Here is a 16,609-nt window from a genome sequence, read left to right on the forward strand (position 1 = left end):
GCTCACGTAGCTTAATTAAAGCATAACATTGAAGCCGTTAAGATGGTCCCTGAAAAGACCCGTAAGCACAAAGGTTTGGTCCTGACTTTTCTGCCAGCTCTAGCTAGATTTACACATGCAAGTATCCGCATCCCCGTGAGAATGCCCTGTAGTTCCCTGCCCGGAAACAAGGAGCTGGTATCAGGCACATTTAATTTAGCCCATGACACCTTGCTAAGCCACACCCCCAAGGGTACTCAGCAGTGATAAACATTGATACATAAGTGAAAACTTGACTCAGTCAGAGCTAAGTAGGGCCGGTAAAACTCGTGCCAGCCACCGCGGTTATACGGGAGGCCCAAGTTGTCAGAAGTCGGCGTAAAGGGTGGTTAAGAACAAGACTAAAATTAAAGCCGAACATCTTCCGAGCTGTTATACGCATCCGAAGGTAAGAAGCTCAACTACGAAAGTAGCTTTATACATTCTGAGTCCACGAGAGCTGAGATACAAACTGGGATTAGATACCCCACTATGCTTAGCCATAAACATTGACAGTTTATTACATTTTCTGTCCGCCCGGGTACTACAAGCATTAGCTCAAAACCCAAAGGACTTGGCGGTGCTTTAGACCCACCTAGAGGAGCCTGTTCTGGAACCGATAATCCCCGTTCAACCTCACCCTTCCTTGCCTCTCCCGCCTATATACCACCGTCGTTCAGCTTACCCTGTGAAGGATAAAGAGTAAGCAAAACTGGCATCACCCAGTACGTCAGGTCGAGGTGTAGCGAATGGAAGGGAAGAAATGGGCTACATTCCCTTGTCTTCAGGGAATTACGAATAGTGCATTGAAAACATGTACTTAAAGGAGGATTTAGCAGTAAGCAGAAATTTAGAGGGTTCTGCTGAAACTGGCTCTTAAGCGCGCACACACCGCCCGTCACTCTCCCCGAGACTTTAAACTTACATTAGCTAAAACATCAAAATTGCAGAGGGGAGGCAAGTCGTAACATGGTAAGTGTACCGGAAGGTGCACTTGGTAAACCAACGCATAGCTCAACTAGAACAGCATCTCCCTTACACTGAGAAGATACCCGTGCAAACCGGGTTGCCTTGAAGCCCATCAGCTAGCCCCCCAACAAAAAACAACACACCCCCATAAATAACCCCACATGCACTTACATCAAACTAAACAAATCATTTTCCCACCCAAGTATGGGCGACAGAAAAGGAACTAGGAGCAACAGAGAAAGTACCGCAAGGGAACGCTGAAAGAGAAATGAAATAACCCAGTAAAGCCTGAAAAAGCAGAGATTTGCACTCGTACCTTTTGCATCATGATTTAGCTAGTAAACTCAAGCAAAGAGAACTTTAGTTTGACCCCCCGAAACTAAGTGAGCTACTCCAAGACAGCCTGATTTAGGGCAAACCCGTCTCTGTGGCAAAAGAGTGGGAAGAACTTCGAGTAGAGGTGACAGATCTATCGAACTTAGTAATAGCTGGTTGTTTGAAAAATGGATAGGAGTTCAGCCTTTTAGCTTCTCACTTCAACACCTTGTTTACATTTCAGTTAGACTCCAAGAAACTAAAAGAGTTAATCTAAGGGGGTACAGCCCCTCAGATAAAGGACACAACCTTCACAGCAGGGTAAAGATCATATTTAACTTAAGGTAGAATATCCCGGTGGGCCTAAAAGCAGCCACCCGTTAAGAAAGCGTTAAAGCTCAAATATATAACCTTCCATCGATCCTGATAACATAATCTCATCCCTCTTTTAATATCAAACTATCCGCTGCAAACAGCGGAGAAATTATGCTAATATGAGTAATAAGAGGAATTAAATTCTCTCCATGCACAAGTGTAATTCGGAACGGATCAACCACCGAACTTTAACGCCCCCAAACAAAGAGGGGAGTGGATTACAAAAAAGATGACTAGAAGAATATCCAACACAAACCCGTTAACCCCACACTGGTGTGCTATAAAGGAAAGACTAAAAGGAGGGGAAGGAACTCGGCAAACACCTGAAGCCTCGCCTGTTTACCAAAAACATCGCCTCTTGCAAAATAAATGAATAAGAGGTCCCGCCTGCCCTGTGACTATATGTTCAACGGCCGCGGTATTTTGACCGTGCGAAGGTAGCGCAATCACTTGTCTTTTAAATGAAGACCTGTATGAATGGCATCACGAGGGCTTAGCTGTCTCCCCCTCCCAGTCAATGAAATTGATTTTCCCGTGCAGAAGCGGGAATAAGAACATAAGACGAGAAGACCCTATGGAGCTTAAGACGCCAGGACAGCTCATGTTAAACACCCCAGAACAAAGGGAATAAACTTAGTGAAACCCTGCCCTAGTGTCTTTGGTTGGGGCGACCACGGGGAAAAACTTAACCCCCATGCGGAATAGGAATACTATTTTCCTAGACTCAAGAGCTCCCGCTCTAATAGACAGAATTTCTGACCAAAAGGATCCGGCAATGCCGATCAACGGACCGAGTTACCCTAGGGATAACAGCGCAATCCTCTTTAAGAGTCCCTATCGACAAGAGGGTTTACGACCTCGATGTTGGATCAGGACATCCTAATGGTGCAGCCGCTATTAAGGGTTCGTTTGTTCAACGATTAAAGTCCTACGTGATCTGAGTTCAGACCGGAGTAATCCAGGTCAGTTTCTATCTATGAAGATAATCTTTTCTAGTACGAAAGGACCGAAAAGAAGGGGCCCCTATCTAGTGATACGCCCGACCTCTACTTATTGAAGCCAACTAAAATAAATAAAGAGGAACACATCTCTGCCTAAGAGAATGGCTAATAAAGGTGGCAGAGCCTGGAAATTGCAAAAGCCCTAAGCCCTTTAAACAGAGGTTCAAATCCTCTCCTTCTTAATGCTGTCTGCACTGTTTACTCACTTGATTAATCCCCTAGCCTTCATTGTCCCAATCCTTCTAGCCGTTGCCTTCCTAACCCTTCTTGAACGAAAAGTCCTGGGCTATATGCAACACCGAAAAGGTCCAAACATTGTTGGCCCCTACGGCCTCCTTCAACCCATCGCTGACGGAGTAAAACTTTTTATTAAAGAGCCCGTACGACCATCAACCTCCTCCCCCGTTCTTTTCCTGCTCGCCCCAATTCTCGCCCTCACACTTGCCCTTACCCTATGAGCCCCCATACCACTTCCTTATTCTGTTATTGACCTCAACCTAGGAATTCTTTTCATCTTAGCCCTCTCCAGCCTTGCAGTCTACTCTATTCTCGGATCAGGCTGAGCATCCAATTCAAAGTATGCCCTCATCGGGGCCCTACGGGCTGTCGCCCAGACTATTTCTTACGAAGTAAGCCTAGGGCTTATTCTTCTGTCAACAATTATCTTTACTGGAGGCTTTACCCTCCAAATTTTTAATGTTGCTCAAGAAAGTATTTGACTTATTCTCCCGGCATGACCCCTAGCTGCAATATGATATGTCTCCACACTGGCAGAAACTAACCGTGCTCCCTTTGACCTCACTGAAGGTGAGTCAGAACTTGTCTCTGGTTTTAATGTTGAATATGCAGGAGGCCCATTCGCCCTATTTTTCTTAGCCGAATATGCTAATATTCTCCTCATAAATACACTCTCTGCCACACTATTCTTGGGAGCTACCCACCTCCCTGCATTTCCTGAACTGACTGCAATAAACCTCATAACTAAAGCCGCACTACTATCAGTAGTGTTCCTATGAGTACGAGCCTCTTACCCCCGATTCCGATATGACCAACTAATACACTTAACCTGAAAAAACTTCCTCCCTTTAACCCTGGCCATAGTCATCTGACACCTCTCCCTCCCCATTGCACTCGCGGGCCTTCCCCCCCACCTTTAATTACGGAGCTGTGCCTGAAGTAAAGGGCCACTTTGATAGAGTGAGCTATGGAGGTTAAACTCCTCCCAACTCCTTAGGAAGAAGGGGTTTGAACCCTACCTGGGGAGATCAAAACTCCCAGTGCTTCCGCTACACCACTTCCTAGTCAAGTCAGCTAAATCAAGCTTTTGGGCCCATACCCCAAAAATGTGGGTTGAAATCCCTCCTTCACTAATGAGCCCCTTCATCTTAGCCACTCTGCTTTTCGCACTCGGCCTAGGAACTACAATCACATTCGCGAGCTCTCACTGATTACTCGCCTGAATAGGCCTTGAAATTAACACCCTTGCCATCCTCCCCCTAATAGCCCAACACCACCACCCCCGAGCAGTTGAAGCAACTACCAAATACTTTATTACTCAAGCCACAGCCGCCGCTATACTTTTGTTTGCGAGCGCCACAAATGCCTGACTCACAGGACAATGAGACATTCAACTAATAACACATCCTCTCCCTGTCACACTTATTACCCTTGCCCTTGCCCTAAAAATTGGCCTCGCCCCCTTGCACTCATGACTGCCCGAGGTAATTCAAGGCGTCGATTTCACTACAGGCTTAATTTTGTCTACCTGACAGAAACTTGCCCCGTTTGCCCTCCTCCTGCAACTTCAACCGACCAATTCCACACTCTTGCTTGCCCTAGGAATTTCTTCTACCCTAATTGGCGGCTGAGGTGGCCTAAACCAAACCCAACTCCGCAAGATTTTAGCCTACTCTTCAATCGCCCACCTAGGTTGAATAATCCTAGTCTTACAATTTTCACCATCACTAGGGGTTCTAACCCTTATTATCTACTTCACCATAACATTCTCTGCTTTCCTTATATTTAAACTAAACAACTCAACAAATGTTAATTCGCTAGCTATTTCCTGAGCGAAAGCCCCCGTGGCCACCGCCCTTGCCCCTTTAATCCTCCTATCCCTTGGAGGGCTCCCTCCACTAACTGGCTTCATGTCTAAATGACTTATTTTACAAGAATTAACTAAGCAAGAACTAATGCCACTGGCTACAATTGCAGCTCTCTCAGCACTCCTGAGCCTCTATTTTTACCTTCGCCTCGCTTACGCGCTAACCCTTACCGTATCCCCCAACACCCTAATTGGTATTACCCCCTGGCGTCACCCAACGTCCCACCTCACCCTTTCCTTGTCCGCCTCTGCAATCGCCACAATCTTTCTTCTTCCAATCTCCCCCGCCGTCATAACCCTATTCTCCCTATAAGAAACTTAGGTTAACCTAAGACCGACAGCCTTCAAAGCTGTAAACAGGAGTTAAAATCTCCTAGTTTCTGTAAACCCTGCGAGGCTCTAACTCACATCTCCTGCATGCAAAACAGGCGCTTTAATTAAGCTAAAGCTTTTCCCTAGGCAGGCAGGCTTTGATCCTACAAACTCTTAGTTAACAGCTAAGCGCTCAAACCAGCGAGCATCTGCCTACCCTTTTCCCCGTCCGTATAAAACGGGGAAAAGCCCCGGTAGGCAATTAGCCTACTACTTTGGATTTGCAATCCAATGTGTGGCACACCTCAGGGCTTGATAAGAAGAGGGCTTAAACCTCTGTATGTGGGGCTACAATCCACCGCCTAGACCTCAGCCATCTTACCTGTGGCAATCACACGCTGACTTTTCTCAACTAACCATAAAGACATCGGCACCCTTTATCTCGTATTTGGTGCTTGAGCTGGAATAGTAGGAACTGCCTTAAGCCTGCTCATTCGAGCCGAATTAAGCCAACCTGGAGCTCTCCTAGGAGACGATCAAATTTATAATGTTATTGTTACAGCACATGCGTTTGTAATAATTTTTTTTATAGTAATACCAATTATGATTGGAGGCTTCGGAAATTGATTAGTACCACTTATGATCGGTGCTCCTGATATAGCATTCCCCCGAATAAACAACATAAGCTTCTGACTTCTTCCCCCATCATTCCTCCTACTGCTAGCTTCTTCTGGCGTCGAAGCTGGGGCCGGCACTGGATGGACAGTCTACCCCCCACTGGCAGGAAACCTCGCTCACGCAGGTGCATCAGTTGACCTGACTATTTTTTCTCTTCACCTGGCTGGGGTTTCATCTATTCTTGGTGCCATTAATTTTATTACTACCATTATTAATATGAAGCCACCAGCTATTTCACAATATCAAACGCCCCTATTTGTGTGGGCCGTTTTAATTACTGCCGTTCTACTTCTCTTGTCTCTTCCAGTTCTTGCTGCCGGAATTACAATGCTCCTTACAGATCGAAACCTGAATACCACCTTCTTTGATCCAGCTGGAGGGGGAGACCCTATTCTTTACCAACACTTATTCTGATTCTTCGGACACCCTGAAGTATATATTTTAATTCTTCCAGGGTTCGGTATAATCTCCCACATCGTGGCATACTATTCTGGTAAAAAGGAACCTTTCGGGTACATAGGAATGGTTTGAGCGATGATGGCCATCGGTCTCTTAGGATTTATTGTATGGGCCCATCACATGTTCACAGTTGGTATAGACGTTGACACACGTGCTTATTTTACATCCGCGACAATAATTATTGCCATCCCAACTGGCGTAAAAGTATTCAGCTGACTAGCTACCCTGCATGGGGGGACAATTAAATGAGAAACCCCGATGCTCTGAGCTCTTGGTTTCATTTTCCTATTCACAGTCGGGGGCCTAACAGGAATTGTCCTAGCCAACTCTTCCCTTGACATCGTTCTTCACGACACCTACTATGTAGTAGCCCACTTCCACTATGTTCTGTCGATAGGCGCAGTCTTTGCTATTATGGCCGGCTTCGTCCACTGATTCCCTTTATTCTCCGGCTTCACCCTTCACGATACCTGAACTAAAATCCACTTCGGTGTTATATTTGTAGGCGTTAACCTCACATTCTTCCCCCAACATTTCCTAGGTCTGGCCGGAATGCCTCGTCGATACTCAGATTACCCAGACGCATACACGCTATGAAATTCCGTCTCATCTGTTGGCTCATTAATTTCCCTTGTTGCCGTTATTCTCTTCTTATTCATCGTCTGAGAAGCTTTCGCTTCTAAACGTGAAGTACACTCAGTTGAAATGGCCTCAACTAATGTTGAATGGCTGCATGGCTGCCCTCCTCCTTATCATACATTCGAAGAGCCAGCATTTGTACAAGTCAAGTTTCTAATCATCGAGAAAGGAAGGAATTGAACCCCCGTAAGCTGGTTTCAAGCCAGCCGCATAACCACTCTGTCACTTTCTTTATAAGGCGCTAGTAAAGTCGTCATTTACATTGCTTTGTCAAGGCAAAATCGTGGGTTCAACCCCCGCGCGCTTTAATCAACTAATGGCCCACCCTTCACAGCTAGGATTCCAGGACGCAGCTTCCCCAGTTATAGAAGAACTTCTCCACTTCCACGATCATGCCTTAATAATTGTCTTTTTAATTAGTACGCTAGTACTTTATATTATTGTGGCCATGGTCTCTACCAAAATAAGTGACAAATACATCCTGGATTCTCAAGAAATTGAAGTAATCTGAACGGTCCTCCCAGCATTCATCCTAATTTTAATTGCTCTACCATCACTACGGATCCTCTACCTTATGGATGAAATTAATGACCCTCATCTTACAATCAAAGCTGTGGGTCATCAATGATATTGAAGCTACGAGTACACAGATTATGAAGATCTTGGCTTTGACTCCTACATGTTACCAACACAGGATCTCGCCCCCGGACAATTCCGTCTCCTGGAAGCAGACCATCGAATGGTTATCCCAGTAGAATCTCCTATTCGAGTACTAGTATCAGCTGAAGATGTATTACACTCATGAGCCGTTCCATCCATCGGTGTAAAGATAGATGCCGTCCCAGGCCGCTTAAACCAAACAACATTTATCACCTCCCGCCCTGGTGTCTTTTATGGCCAATGCTCTGAAATTTGCGGAGCAAATCATAGCTTCATGCCCATTGTTGTTGAAGCCGTTCCCCTAGAGCATTTCGAAAAGTGAACTTCGCTAATGCTTGAAGACGCCTCGCTGAGAAGCTTAACAGGGGAAAGCGTTAGCCTTTTAAGCTAAAGAATGGTGCCTCCCAACCACCCCCAGCGAAATGCCCCAACTCAACCCCGCACCTTGGTTTGCCATTCTGGTATTCTCCTGAGCAACTTTTCTTATTATCCTGCCCCCGAAAGTCATAGCCCATACTTTCCCCAACGAGCCCACGTTTCAAAGCACAAGCACACCTAAAACACAATCCTGAACCTGACCATGATAGTAAGCTTTTTCGACCAATTCTCAAGCCCATTTCTTATAGGAATTCCCCTAATAGCACTCGCCATGCTCCTCCCCTGAATTCTTCTCCCAACTCCTGCTTCTCGATGATTAAGCAATCGGTTATTAACCTTACAAAGCTGATTCCTCAATATGTTTACACGACAACTGCTTCTGCCCATTAACCTCCCTGGGCACAAATGAGCCTTAATCCTGGCTTCGTTAATAATTTTCCTTCTCAGCCTAAACCTACTAGGCCTTCTTCCCTACACCTTCACCCCTACTACTCAATTATCGGTCAACTTAGGCCTTGCATTCCCCTTGTGATTAGGAACGGTCCTTATTGGGTTCCGCAACCAACCAAACCTCTCTCTAGCCCACATATTACCAGAAGGTACCCCCCTACTACTTATTCCCATCCTCATTATTATTGAGACAATTAGCCTACTAATCCGACCTATTGCACTAGGTGTGCGACTTACAGCAAATCTCACAGCCGGACATCTCTTAATTCAACTTATCTCGACTGGTTTCTTTGTTCTTCTCCCCCTTATACCCGCTGTAGCAGGCCTCACAGGCATCCTCCTTCTAATACTCTCCCTCCTGGAAGTAGCCGTTGCAATCATTCAAGCCTACGTTTTCGTCCTTCTCCTAAGCCTCTACCTACAAGAAAACGTCTAATGGCCCACCAAGCACATGCATATCATATAGTTGACCCCAGTCCTTGACCACTCACAGGAGCAGTCGCTGCCCTGCTCGTAACCTCCGGTACCGCAATCTGATTTCATTTCAACTCCACAATTTTAATATCCTTGGGAATAATGCTCCTCCTTCTCACCATATACCAGTGATGACGAGATATCATTCGAGAAGGGACATTTCAGGGCCAACATACACCCCCCGTCCAAAAAGGTTTACGATATGGTATAATTCTATTTATTACCTCAGAAGTTTTCTTCTTCTTAGGATTTTTCTGAGCCTTCTACCATTCAAGCCTTGCACCTACTCCTGACTTAGGAGGATACTGGCCACCATCTGGCGTCTTAGCTTTAGACCCTTTCGAAGTTCCCCTGCTCAACACAGCTGTGCTTCTCGCCTCTGGAGTAACAGTTACTTGAGCACACCATAGTATTATGGAAATAGACCGAAAACCAGCAGTTCAATCTCTTGCCCTAACCATTCTGCTTGGTTTCTACTTTACATTTCTCCAAGCATTGGAGTATTTTGAGGCACCATTTGCCATTTCGGACGGGGTTTATGGCTCAACATTCTTTGTGGCAACTGGCTTCCATGGTCTCCATGTCATTATCGGATCAACTTTCCTGGCGGTGTGCCTTCTCCGCCAAATCCAATATCACTTCACATCTGAACACCACTTTGGATTTGAAGCAGCCGCCTGATATTGGCACTTTGTAGACGTTGTGTGACTCTTTTTATACATCTCGATCTACTGGTGAGGCTCATAATCTTTCTAGTACGAAGTTCAGTATAAGTGACTTCCAATCACCTGGTCTTGGTTAAAGTCCAAGGAAAGATAATGAACTTGGTTACAACAATTATCTTAATTACAACCGCTCTCTCAATTATTTTAGCCATTGTATCTTTCTGACTCCCCCAAATAAGCCCCGACTATGAGAAATTATCTCCATACGAGTGCGGCTTCGACCCCTTAGGATCTGCTCGATTACCTTTCTCCCTCCGCTTCTTTCTTGTAGCAATTCTCTTCCTCCTATTTGATCTAGAAATTGCTCTTCTCCTCCCCCTTCCCTGAGGAGACCAACTCTCCTCCCCCCTCCTCACCTTCCTATGAGCTTCAACTGTCCTAATTCTTCTCACTCTAGGACTCATCTACGAATGACTTCAAGGAGGGCTCGAATGAGCTGAATGGGTGATTAGTTTAAAGATAAAACATTTGATTTCGGCTCAGACATTCGTGGTTTAAACCCACGATCAACCTAATGACCCCCGTTCACTTTACCTTCTCCTCCGCATTCTTACTAGGACTTACAGGCCTAACATTCCACCGAACCCATCTTTTATCAGCACTCCTCTGCTTAGAGGGTATAATGTTATCTCTCTTCATCGCTCTCTCACTATGAGCACTCCAACTAGGCTCCATTAGTTTTTCAGCCTCCCCCCTTCTTCTCCTGGCATTTTCAGCCTGTGAAGCAAGTGCAGGACTTGCCCTCCTCGTAGCAACCGCTCGAACCCACGGCTCCGACCGCCTACAAACCTTAAATCTCTTACAATGTTAAAAGTCCTCCTCCCCACACTAATGTTAATTCCCACAACCTGATTAGTTCCTGGTAAGTGGCTATGACCAACAACCCTCCTTCACAGCCTCCTCATTGCTCTCATTAGTTTCACTTGACTAATTAATATATCAGAAGTCGGTTGATTATCCCTTAGCCCCTACCTTGCAACAGACGCCCTCTCAACCCCACTCCTGGTATTAACATGCTGACTTTTACCACTTATAATCCTTGCCAGCCAAAACCATACTGCCACCGAACCCCTTAACCGACAACGCATATATATTACGCTACTTACATCCCTGCAATTCTTCTTAATTTTAGCTTTCGGAGCTACCGAAGTAATTATATTTTACGTAATGTTTGAAGCCACACTAATCCCAACGCTAATCCTCATTACTCGCTGAGGCAACCAAGCAGAGCGATTGAACGCAGGAACATACTTCCTATTTTATACCTTGGCCGGCTCACTCCCCCTCCTAGTTGCCCTCCTCCTCCTCCAAAGCAACGCAGGGTCCCTCTCCTTACTTACACTGACATATTCTGCCCCCACACAACTCCCTACTTATGGTGATAAACTTTGATGAGCCGCCTGCTTACTAGCCTTTTTGGTTAAAATACCACTATACGGAGTGCACCTCTGACTTCCGAAAGCACACGTAGAAGCACCCGTTGCAGGATCAATAATTCTTGCCGCTGTTTTACTAAAACTAGGAGGTTACGGAATAATGCGCATACTGACAGTCCTCGAACCTCTAACTAAAGAGCTAAGCTACCCTTTTATCATTTTTGCACTTTGAGGGGTGATCATAACAGGCTCAATTTGTCTCCGCCAAACCGACCTAAAATCACTCATTGCTTACTCCTCCGTAAGCCACATAGGCTTGGTCGTAGGGGGTATTTTAATTCAAACCCCATGAGGCTTTTCTGGAGCACTGATTCTCATAGTTGCCCACGGCCTGACATCCTCCGCCCTTTTCTGTCTAGCCAATACTAATTATGAACGTACACACAGCCGAACAATAGTCCTAGCTCGAGGTTTGCAAATGGTTCTCCCCCTTATGACAGCGTGATGATTTATTGCAAGCTTGGCAAACCTAGCCCTCCCTCCCCTTCCCAACCTCATAGGAGAGTTAATAATCATTGTCTCCCTATTTAACTGATCCTGATGAACCCTAGCCCTTACTGGAACTGGAACCCTTATTACTGCGGGGTATTCCCTCTACATGTTCCTAATAACCCAACGAGGACAACTTCCTATACATATTATTGCTTTGGAACCCTCCCATTCACGAGAGCACTTATTAATAGCCCTCCACCTCCTTCCTCTAATCCTCCTTACCCTCAAACCAGAACTAATCTGAGGGTGAAGTGCCTGTAGACGTAGTTTAACAAAAACATTAGATTGTGATTCTAAAAATAGAGGTTAAAATCCCCTCATCCACCGAGATAGGCTCGCTAGCACCGGAAGCTGCTAACTTCCGTTCCCTCGGTTGAACCCCAAGGCTAACTCGTCCCCAAAACAACAAATACCCGCTACTAAAGGATAACAGCTCATCCGTTGGTCTTAGGAACCAAAAACTCTTGGTGCAAATCCAAGTAGTAACTCATGCTTTCAACCCAGCTCATAATGTCATCCAGCTTGATCCTAGTCCTTCTCCTCCTCCTGTATCCTGTCCTAACGACACTAAACCCCGACCCCCAGGAAGACACCTGAGCGCTTCTAAAAGTAAAAACAGCAGTAAAAATAGCCTTCTTTATTAGCCTGCTCCCCCTATTTATGCTCCTTAACGAAGGAATAGAGACTATCGTAACAAGCTGAAACTGAACTAATACCTTAACCTTTGATATCAACATCAGCTTTAAATTCGACCATTATTCAACCATTTTTACCCCCATTGCCTTATATGTAACATGATCTATTCTAGAATTTGCATCCTGATACATACATGCCGATCCGTACATAAATCGGTTCTTTAAATATCTCCTTATTTTCCTTATTGCCATAATTACACTAGTCACTGCAAATAATATATTCCAACTTTTTATCGGCTGAGAAGGAGTCGGCATTATATCATTCCTTCTTATCGGTTGATGATACGGCCGAGCAGATGCAAACACCGCTGCACTCCAAGCAGTCCTATATAATCGCGTAGGCGACATCGGCCTTATTTTTGCTATGGCATGAATAGCAATAAATATTAACTCCTGAGAAATACAACAAATATTCGCAACCACAAAAGACCTCGACCTAACTTTCCCCCTCATCGGACTTATTGTAGCCGCTACTGGTAAATCCGCCCAATTTGGCCTCCATCCATGACTTCCATCTGCAATGGAAGGTCCCACACCGGTCTCTGCCCTACTTCACTCCAGCACCATGGTTGTTGCAGGTATTTTCCTCTTGATCCGAATAAATCCCCTTATAGAAAATAATCAAACCGCATTAACAACTTGCCTCTGCCTCGGCGCCCTTACCACTGTTTTCACTGCCACTTGTGCCCTTACCCAAAATGATATTAAAAAAATCATTGCCTTCTCCACATCTAGCCAACTAGGCCTAATAATAGTTACAATTGGACTCAACCAACCACAACTTGCGTTCCTCCACATTTGCACCCACGCCTTCTTTAAAGCCATGCTCTTCCTCTGCTCAGGTTCAATCATCCACAGCCTAAATGACGAACAAGATATTCGAAAGATAGGGGGCATGCACCATCTGACACCCTTCACGTCCTCCTGCCTAACTATTGGCAGCCTCGCCCTCACCGGTACCCCCTTCTTAGCAGGCTTCTTTTCAAAAGACGCCATTATTGAAGCCCTAAATACCTCGCACCTAAACGCCTGAGCCCTTACTATAACCCTCCTAGCCACTTCCTTCACAGCTGTTTACAGCCTACGAGTAGTCTTCTTTGTATCCATGGGCTACCCTCGATTCTTACCACTCTCTCCTATTAACGAAAACAACCCAGCAGTAATTAATCCTATTAAACGCCTCGCCTGAGGAAGCATTGTTGCAGGTCTTCTAATTATTTCAAATATTACTCCCCTTAAAACCCCGATTATAACCATACCCCCCATACTTAAGTTAGCTGCTCTAATCGTGACTATCCTGGGCCTTGTCCTCGCCCTAGAACTTGCGTCCCTAACAAACAAACAATTTAAACCTACCCCTAAACTAAGCCCCCATCACTTCTCCAACATGCTAGGCTTCTTTCCTGCAGTAATTCACCGACTCATCCCAAAGCTAGGCCTAATTTTAGGCCAAGCAATTGCAAGCCAAACAATCGACCAAACATGATTAGAAAAAGTAGGCCCAAAAGCTGTAACTTCCTTAAACATTCCCCTCATCACAACGGTTAGCAACACCCAGCGCGGTATAATCAAAACATACCTTACTCTATTCCTCCTAACCCTTACCCTCGCGATCCTACTTCTTAACATCTAGATAGACCGAAGTGTACCCCGACTCATCCCCCGGACTAGCTCCATCACCACAAAAAGTGTTAATAGCAACGTTCAAGCAGCAATCATTAATATTTTCCCACCTGCTAAATATATTGTAGCAACCCCCACAGCATCCCCTCGATGCATGACTAATTCATTAAACTCCTCTGCAGTTAACCAAGAAGACTTATACCACCCACCGTGAAGAATCACTACAAATACACCTACCGCCGCCCCATAGGCTGATAAAGAGACAGCAACAGACCGACTCCCAAGACTTTCCCAGTGAGAATCAGCAGCAAGAGCTGCACAATAAGCAAACACTACTAATATCCCCCCAAGATAAATTAAAAATAAAATGAAGCACAGAAATGAACCTCCATGCCAAACTAGAATTCCACACCCCACCCCTGCTGCCGCAACCAACCCTAAAGCGGCAAAATACGGAGAGGGGTTAGAAGCAACCACAACAAGACCTAGCACCAGCCCTAATAATAATAAAGACATGAAAAAAGACATAATTCCTCCCGGGACTTTAACCCGGCCCCATGGCTTGAAAAACCACCGTTGTAACTCAACTACAGGAACCCTAATGGCAAGCCTCGCTTTGCTAAAAATTGCTAACCACGCAGTAGTTGACCTACCTGCACCTTCCAATATTTCCGTTTGATGAAATTTTGGATCCCTCCTCGGTCTCTGCTTAATCTCCCAACTTCTTACAGGACTATTTCTTGCTATGCACTATACCTCCGATATCGCCACCGCCTTTTCTTCCGTAGCCCACATTTGCCGAGACGTTAACTATGGTTGAAACCTTCATGCCAACGGGGCATCTTTCTTTTTCATTTGTATTTACCTTCATATCGGACGGGGACTGTATTACGGCTCCTACCTTTATAAAGAAACCTGAAACATCGGAGTTATTCTCCTCCTCTTAGTTATAGCAACAGCCTTTGTAGGTTATGTACTCCCTTGAGGGCAAATATCCTTTTGAGGGGCAACCGTCATTACTAACCTTTTATCCGCCGTACCCTACGTTGGCGGAACACTCGTCCAATGAATTTGAGGCGGATTTTCAGTCGACAACGCAACCCTAACCCGCTTTTTCGCTTTCCACTTCCTCCTCCCCTTCATCGTAGCTGCCATAACTATGCTCCACCTACTCTTCCTACATGAAACAGGCTCAAACAACCCTCTCGGCCTAAACTCCGACACAGACAAAATTTCGTTCCACCCATATTTCTCCTACAAAGACCTTCTAGGGTTTGCAGGAGTAATTATTCTACTAACTTGCCTAGCACTATTTGCTCCAAACCTGCTTGGAGACCCAGACAACTTTACTCCTGCAAATCCTTTAGTAACTCCACCCCATATTAAGCCCGAATGATACTTCTTATTTGCATACGCCATCTTACGTTCAATTCCTAACAAGCTAGGAGGAGTCCTTGCCCTCCTGGCCTCCATCCTAGTCCTCATGGTTGTCCCCATGCTCCATACTTCCAAACAACGAAGCCTGACCTTCCGCCCAGTCACTCAGTTCTTATTCTGAACACTTGTTGCAAATGTAATGATTCTCACATGAATTGGAGGCATGCCTGTTGAAGAGCCCTATATTATCATTGGCCAAATTGCATCTCTCACCTACTTCTCCCTCTTCCTAGTTATTATTCCCATAGCAGCAGTCGTGGAAAACAAAGTACTAGGCTGACAATGCATTAGTAGCTCAGCTTCAGAGCGTCGGTTTTGTAAGCCGAACGCCGGAGGTTAAACTCCTCCCTACTGCTCAGAGAAAAGGGATTTCAACCCTTACTATTAACTCCCAAAGCTAATATTCTTCGTTTAAACTATCCTCTGAACTTCATGTCTTATGTACATATACGTATATATACATATATTTATAAACAATATATTATTAGGTATATAGGACTACAATTGATTATACACATACATCTATATATGTACATATATTCATGTATATAACACATATATTTGTAATAACAGCATTCATCTATATTCACCATACAAGCAAGGACATTCTATCCAAGTATTTACCAGCAAAAGTGATCCCAAAGTACCTTAGAATGTTTAAGGACAAATACTCTAGGACCTAGTAAACTTTTGAATTTAATAAATATACACCAAGTATCCAGCATTCCTGGTCCCTCAAAACATTACCCAATAAGAACCGATCAACTCATTATATCTGAATGCATTCGTTTATTGAAGGTCAGGGACAAGAATTGTGGGGGTCACACAAAATGATTTATTACTGGCATCTGGTTCCTATTTCAGGGCCATTAATAGCTTGAGTTCCACTAACTTTTATCGACGCTTGCATAAGTTAATGGTGGCAACCAGATGGCGAGATAACCCCCCATGCCGAGCGTTCTTTCCACAGGTGCCAAGATTCTTTTTCTCTTCTTAGCTTTTCGTGGTCATTTCACAGTGCACGCTGAAGTCCTCAGACTAAGGTGGTACTAATACCCCGCACGAGTAAAATATGTGGAAGTATTTAAAGGCTTTCATTTATGGATAACACAATTGATTTCATGAGCATATGTGTGATTTTTTCCCCTAAAATTTATATATCGACCCCCTTGGGGGTTTTGGTCGTAAACCCCCCCCCCCCTAAACCCCAGAGATCACTAATACTTCTGCAAACCCCTCAGAAACAGAAATTCTTGGGCCCCTAGAGTGATAGGTATATACGTCCAATGATGCCTCTTTTAATATATTAAAACCGTCATTTATTAACTAAGTTTCTATATTTCCCAATTCAAATTTTTACACACGAATA

General features: G+C 44.8%; 13 protein-coding genes across 13 annotated transcripts, besides 25 other annotated features; 12 read left to right on the top strand and 1 right to left on the bottom strand. All coding sequences in view use genetic code 2, as the record gives it.

The window, feature by feature from the left end:
- Positions 1–68, top strand: a tRNA (tRNA-Phe).
- Positions 69–1,021, top strand: an rRNA (s-rRNA).
- Positions 1,022–1,093, top strand: a tRNA (tRNA-Val).
- Positions 1,094–2,786, top strand: an rRNA (l-rRNA).
- Positions 2,787–2,860, top strand: a tRNA (tRNA-Leu).
- On the top strand, positions 2,861–3,835 carry ND1 (NADH dehydrogenase subunit 1). The gene has a single exon. The coding sequence runs from the start codon at positions 2,861–2,863 to the stop codon at positions 3,833–3,835; it is 975 nt and encodes a 324-aa protein (YP_001974734.1).
- Positions 3,836–3,839: 4 nt separating this feature from the next.
- Positions 3,840–3,909, top strand: a tRNA (tRNA-Ile).
- Positions 3,909–3,979, bottom strand: a tRNA (tRNA-Gln).
- Positions 3,979–4,048, top strand: a tRNA (tRNA-Met).
- ND2 (NADH dehydrogenase subunit 2) lies at positions 4,049–5,094 on the top strand. The gene has a single exon. A coding segment is annotated over exon 1 (1,046 nt).
- Positions 5,095–5,165, top strand: a tRNA (tRNA-Trp).
- Positions 5,166–5,234, bottom strand: a tRNA (tRNA-Ala).
- A 3-nt stretch (positions 5,235–5,237) lies between these two features.
- Positions 5,238–5,310, bottom strand: a tRNA (tRNA-Asn).
- Positions 5,311–5,340: 30 nt separating this feature from the next.
- Positions 5,341–5,407, bottom strand: a tRNA (tRNA-Cys).
- Positions 5,408–5,477, bottom strand: a tRNA (tRNA-Tyr).
- A 1-nt stretch (position 5,478) lies between these two features.
- COX1 (cytochrome c oxidase subunit I) lies at positions 5,479–7,044 on the top strand. Its single transcript has one exon. It carries the CDS (start codon positions 5,479–5,481, stop codon positions 7,042–7,044), a length of 1,566 nt encoding a protein of 521 aa, YP_001974736.1.
- Positions 7,032–7,102, bottom strand: a tRNA (tRNA-Ser).
- A 3-nt stretch (positions 7,103–7,105) lies between these two features.
- Positions 7,106–7,178, top strand: a tRNA (tRNA-Asp).
- Positions 7,179–7,186: 8 nt separating this feature from the next.
- On the top strand, positions 7,187–7,877 carry COX2 (cytochrome c oxidase subunit II). The gene has a single exon. A coding segment is annotated over exon 1 (691 nt).
- Positions 7,878–7,952, top strand: a tRNA (tRNA-Lys).
- ATP8 (ATP synthase F0 subunit 8) lies at positions 7,953–8,117 on the top strand. Its single transcript has one exon. It carries the CDS (start codon positions 7,953–7,955, stop codon positions 8,115–8,117), a length of 165 nt encoding a protein of 54 aa, YP_001974738.1.
- On the top strand, positions 8,111–8,794 carry ATP6 (ATP synthase F0 subunit 6). Its single transcript has one exon. The coding sequence runs from the start codon at positions 8,111–8,113 to the stop codon at positions 8,792–8,794; it is 684 nt and encodes a 227-aa protein (YP_001974739.1).
- On the top strand, positions 8,794–9,578 carry COX3 (cytochrome c oxidase subunit III). The gene has a single exon. A coding segment is annotated over exon 1 (785 nt).
- Positions 9,579–9,650, top strand: a tRNA (tRNA-Gly).
- ND3 (NADH dehydrogenase subunit 3) lies at positions 9,651–9,999 on the top strand. The gene has a single exon. A coding segment is annotated over exon 1 (349 nt).
- Positions 10,000–10,070, top strand: a tRNA (tRNA-Arg).
- Position 10,071: 1 nt separating this feature from the next.
- ND4L (NADH dehydrogenase subunit 4L) lies at positions 10,072–10,368 on the top strand. The gene has a single exon. It carries the CDS (start codon positions 10,072–10,074, stop codon positions 10,366–10,368), a length of 297 nt encoding a protein of 98 aa, YP_001974742.1.
- Positions 10,362–11,742, top strand: ND4 (NADH dehydrogenase subunit 4). The gene has a single exon. A coding segment is annotated over exon 1 (1,381 nt).
- Positions 11,743–11,811, top strand: a tRNA (tRNA-His).
- Positions 11,812–11,879, top strand: a tRNA (tRNA-Ser).
- Positions 11,880–11,900: 21 nt separating this feature from the next.
- Positions 11,901–11,974, top strand: a tRNA (tRNA-Leu).
- Positions 11,975–13,813, top strand: ND5 (NADH dehydrogenase subunit 5). The gene has a single exon. It carries the CDS (start codon positions 11,975–11,977, stop codon positions 13,811–13,813), a length of 1,839 nt encoding a protein of 612 aa, YP_001974744.1.
- ND6 (NADH dehydrogenase subunit 6) lies at positions 13,810–14,331 on the bottom strand. Its single transcript has one exon. It carries the CDS (start codon positions 14,329–14,331, stop codon positions 13,810–13,812), a length of 522 nt encoding a protein of 173 aa, YP_001974745.1.
- Positions 14,332–14,400, bottom strand: a tRNA (tRNA-Glu).
- Positions 14,401–14,404: 4 nt separating this feature from the next.
- On the top strand, positions 14,405–15,524 carry CYTB (cytochrome b). Its single transcript has one exon. A coding segment is annotated over exon 1 (1,120 nt).
- Positions 15,525–15,596, top strand: a tRNA (tRNA-Thr).
- Positions 15,596–15,666, bottom strand: a tRNA (tRNA-Pro).
- Positions 15,667–16,609: a D loop.

Source organism: Acanthopagrus latus, mitochondrion (genome assembly GCF_904848185.1).
Source record: "Acanthopagrus latus mitochondrion, complete genome".
NCBI classification, from domain to species: domain Eukaryota; kingdom Metazoa; phylum Chordata; class Actinopteri; order Spariformes; family Sparidae; genus Acanthopagrus; species Acanthopagrus latus.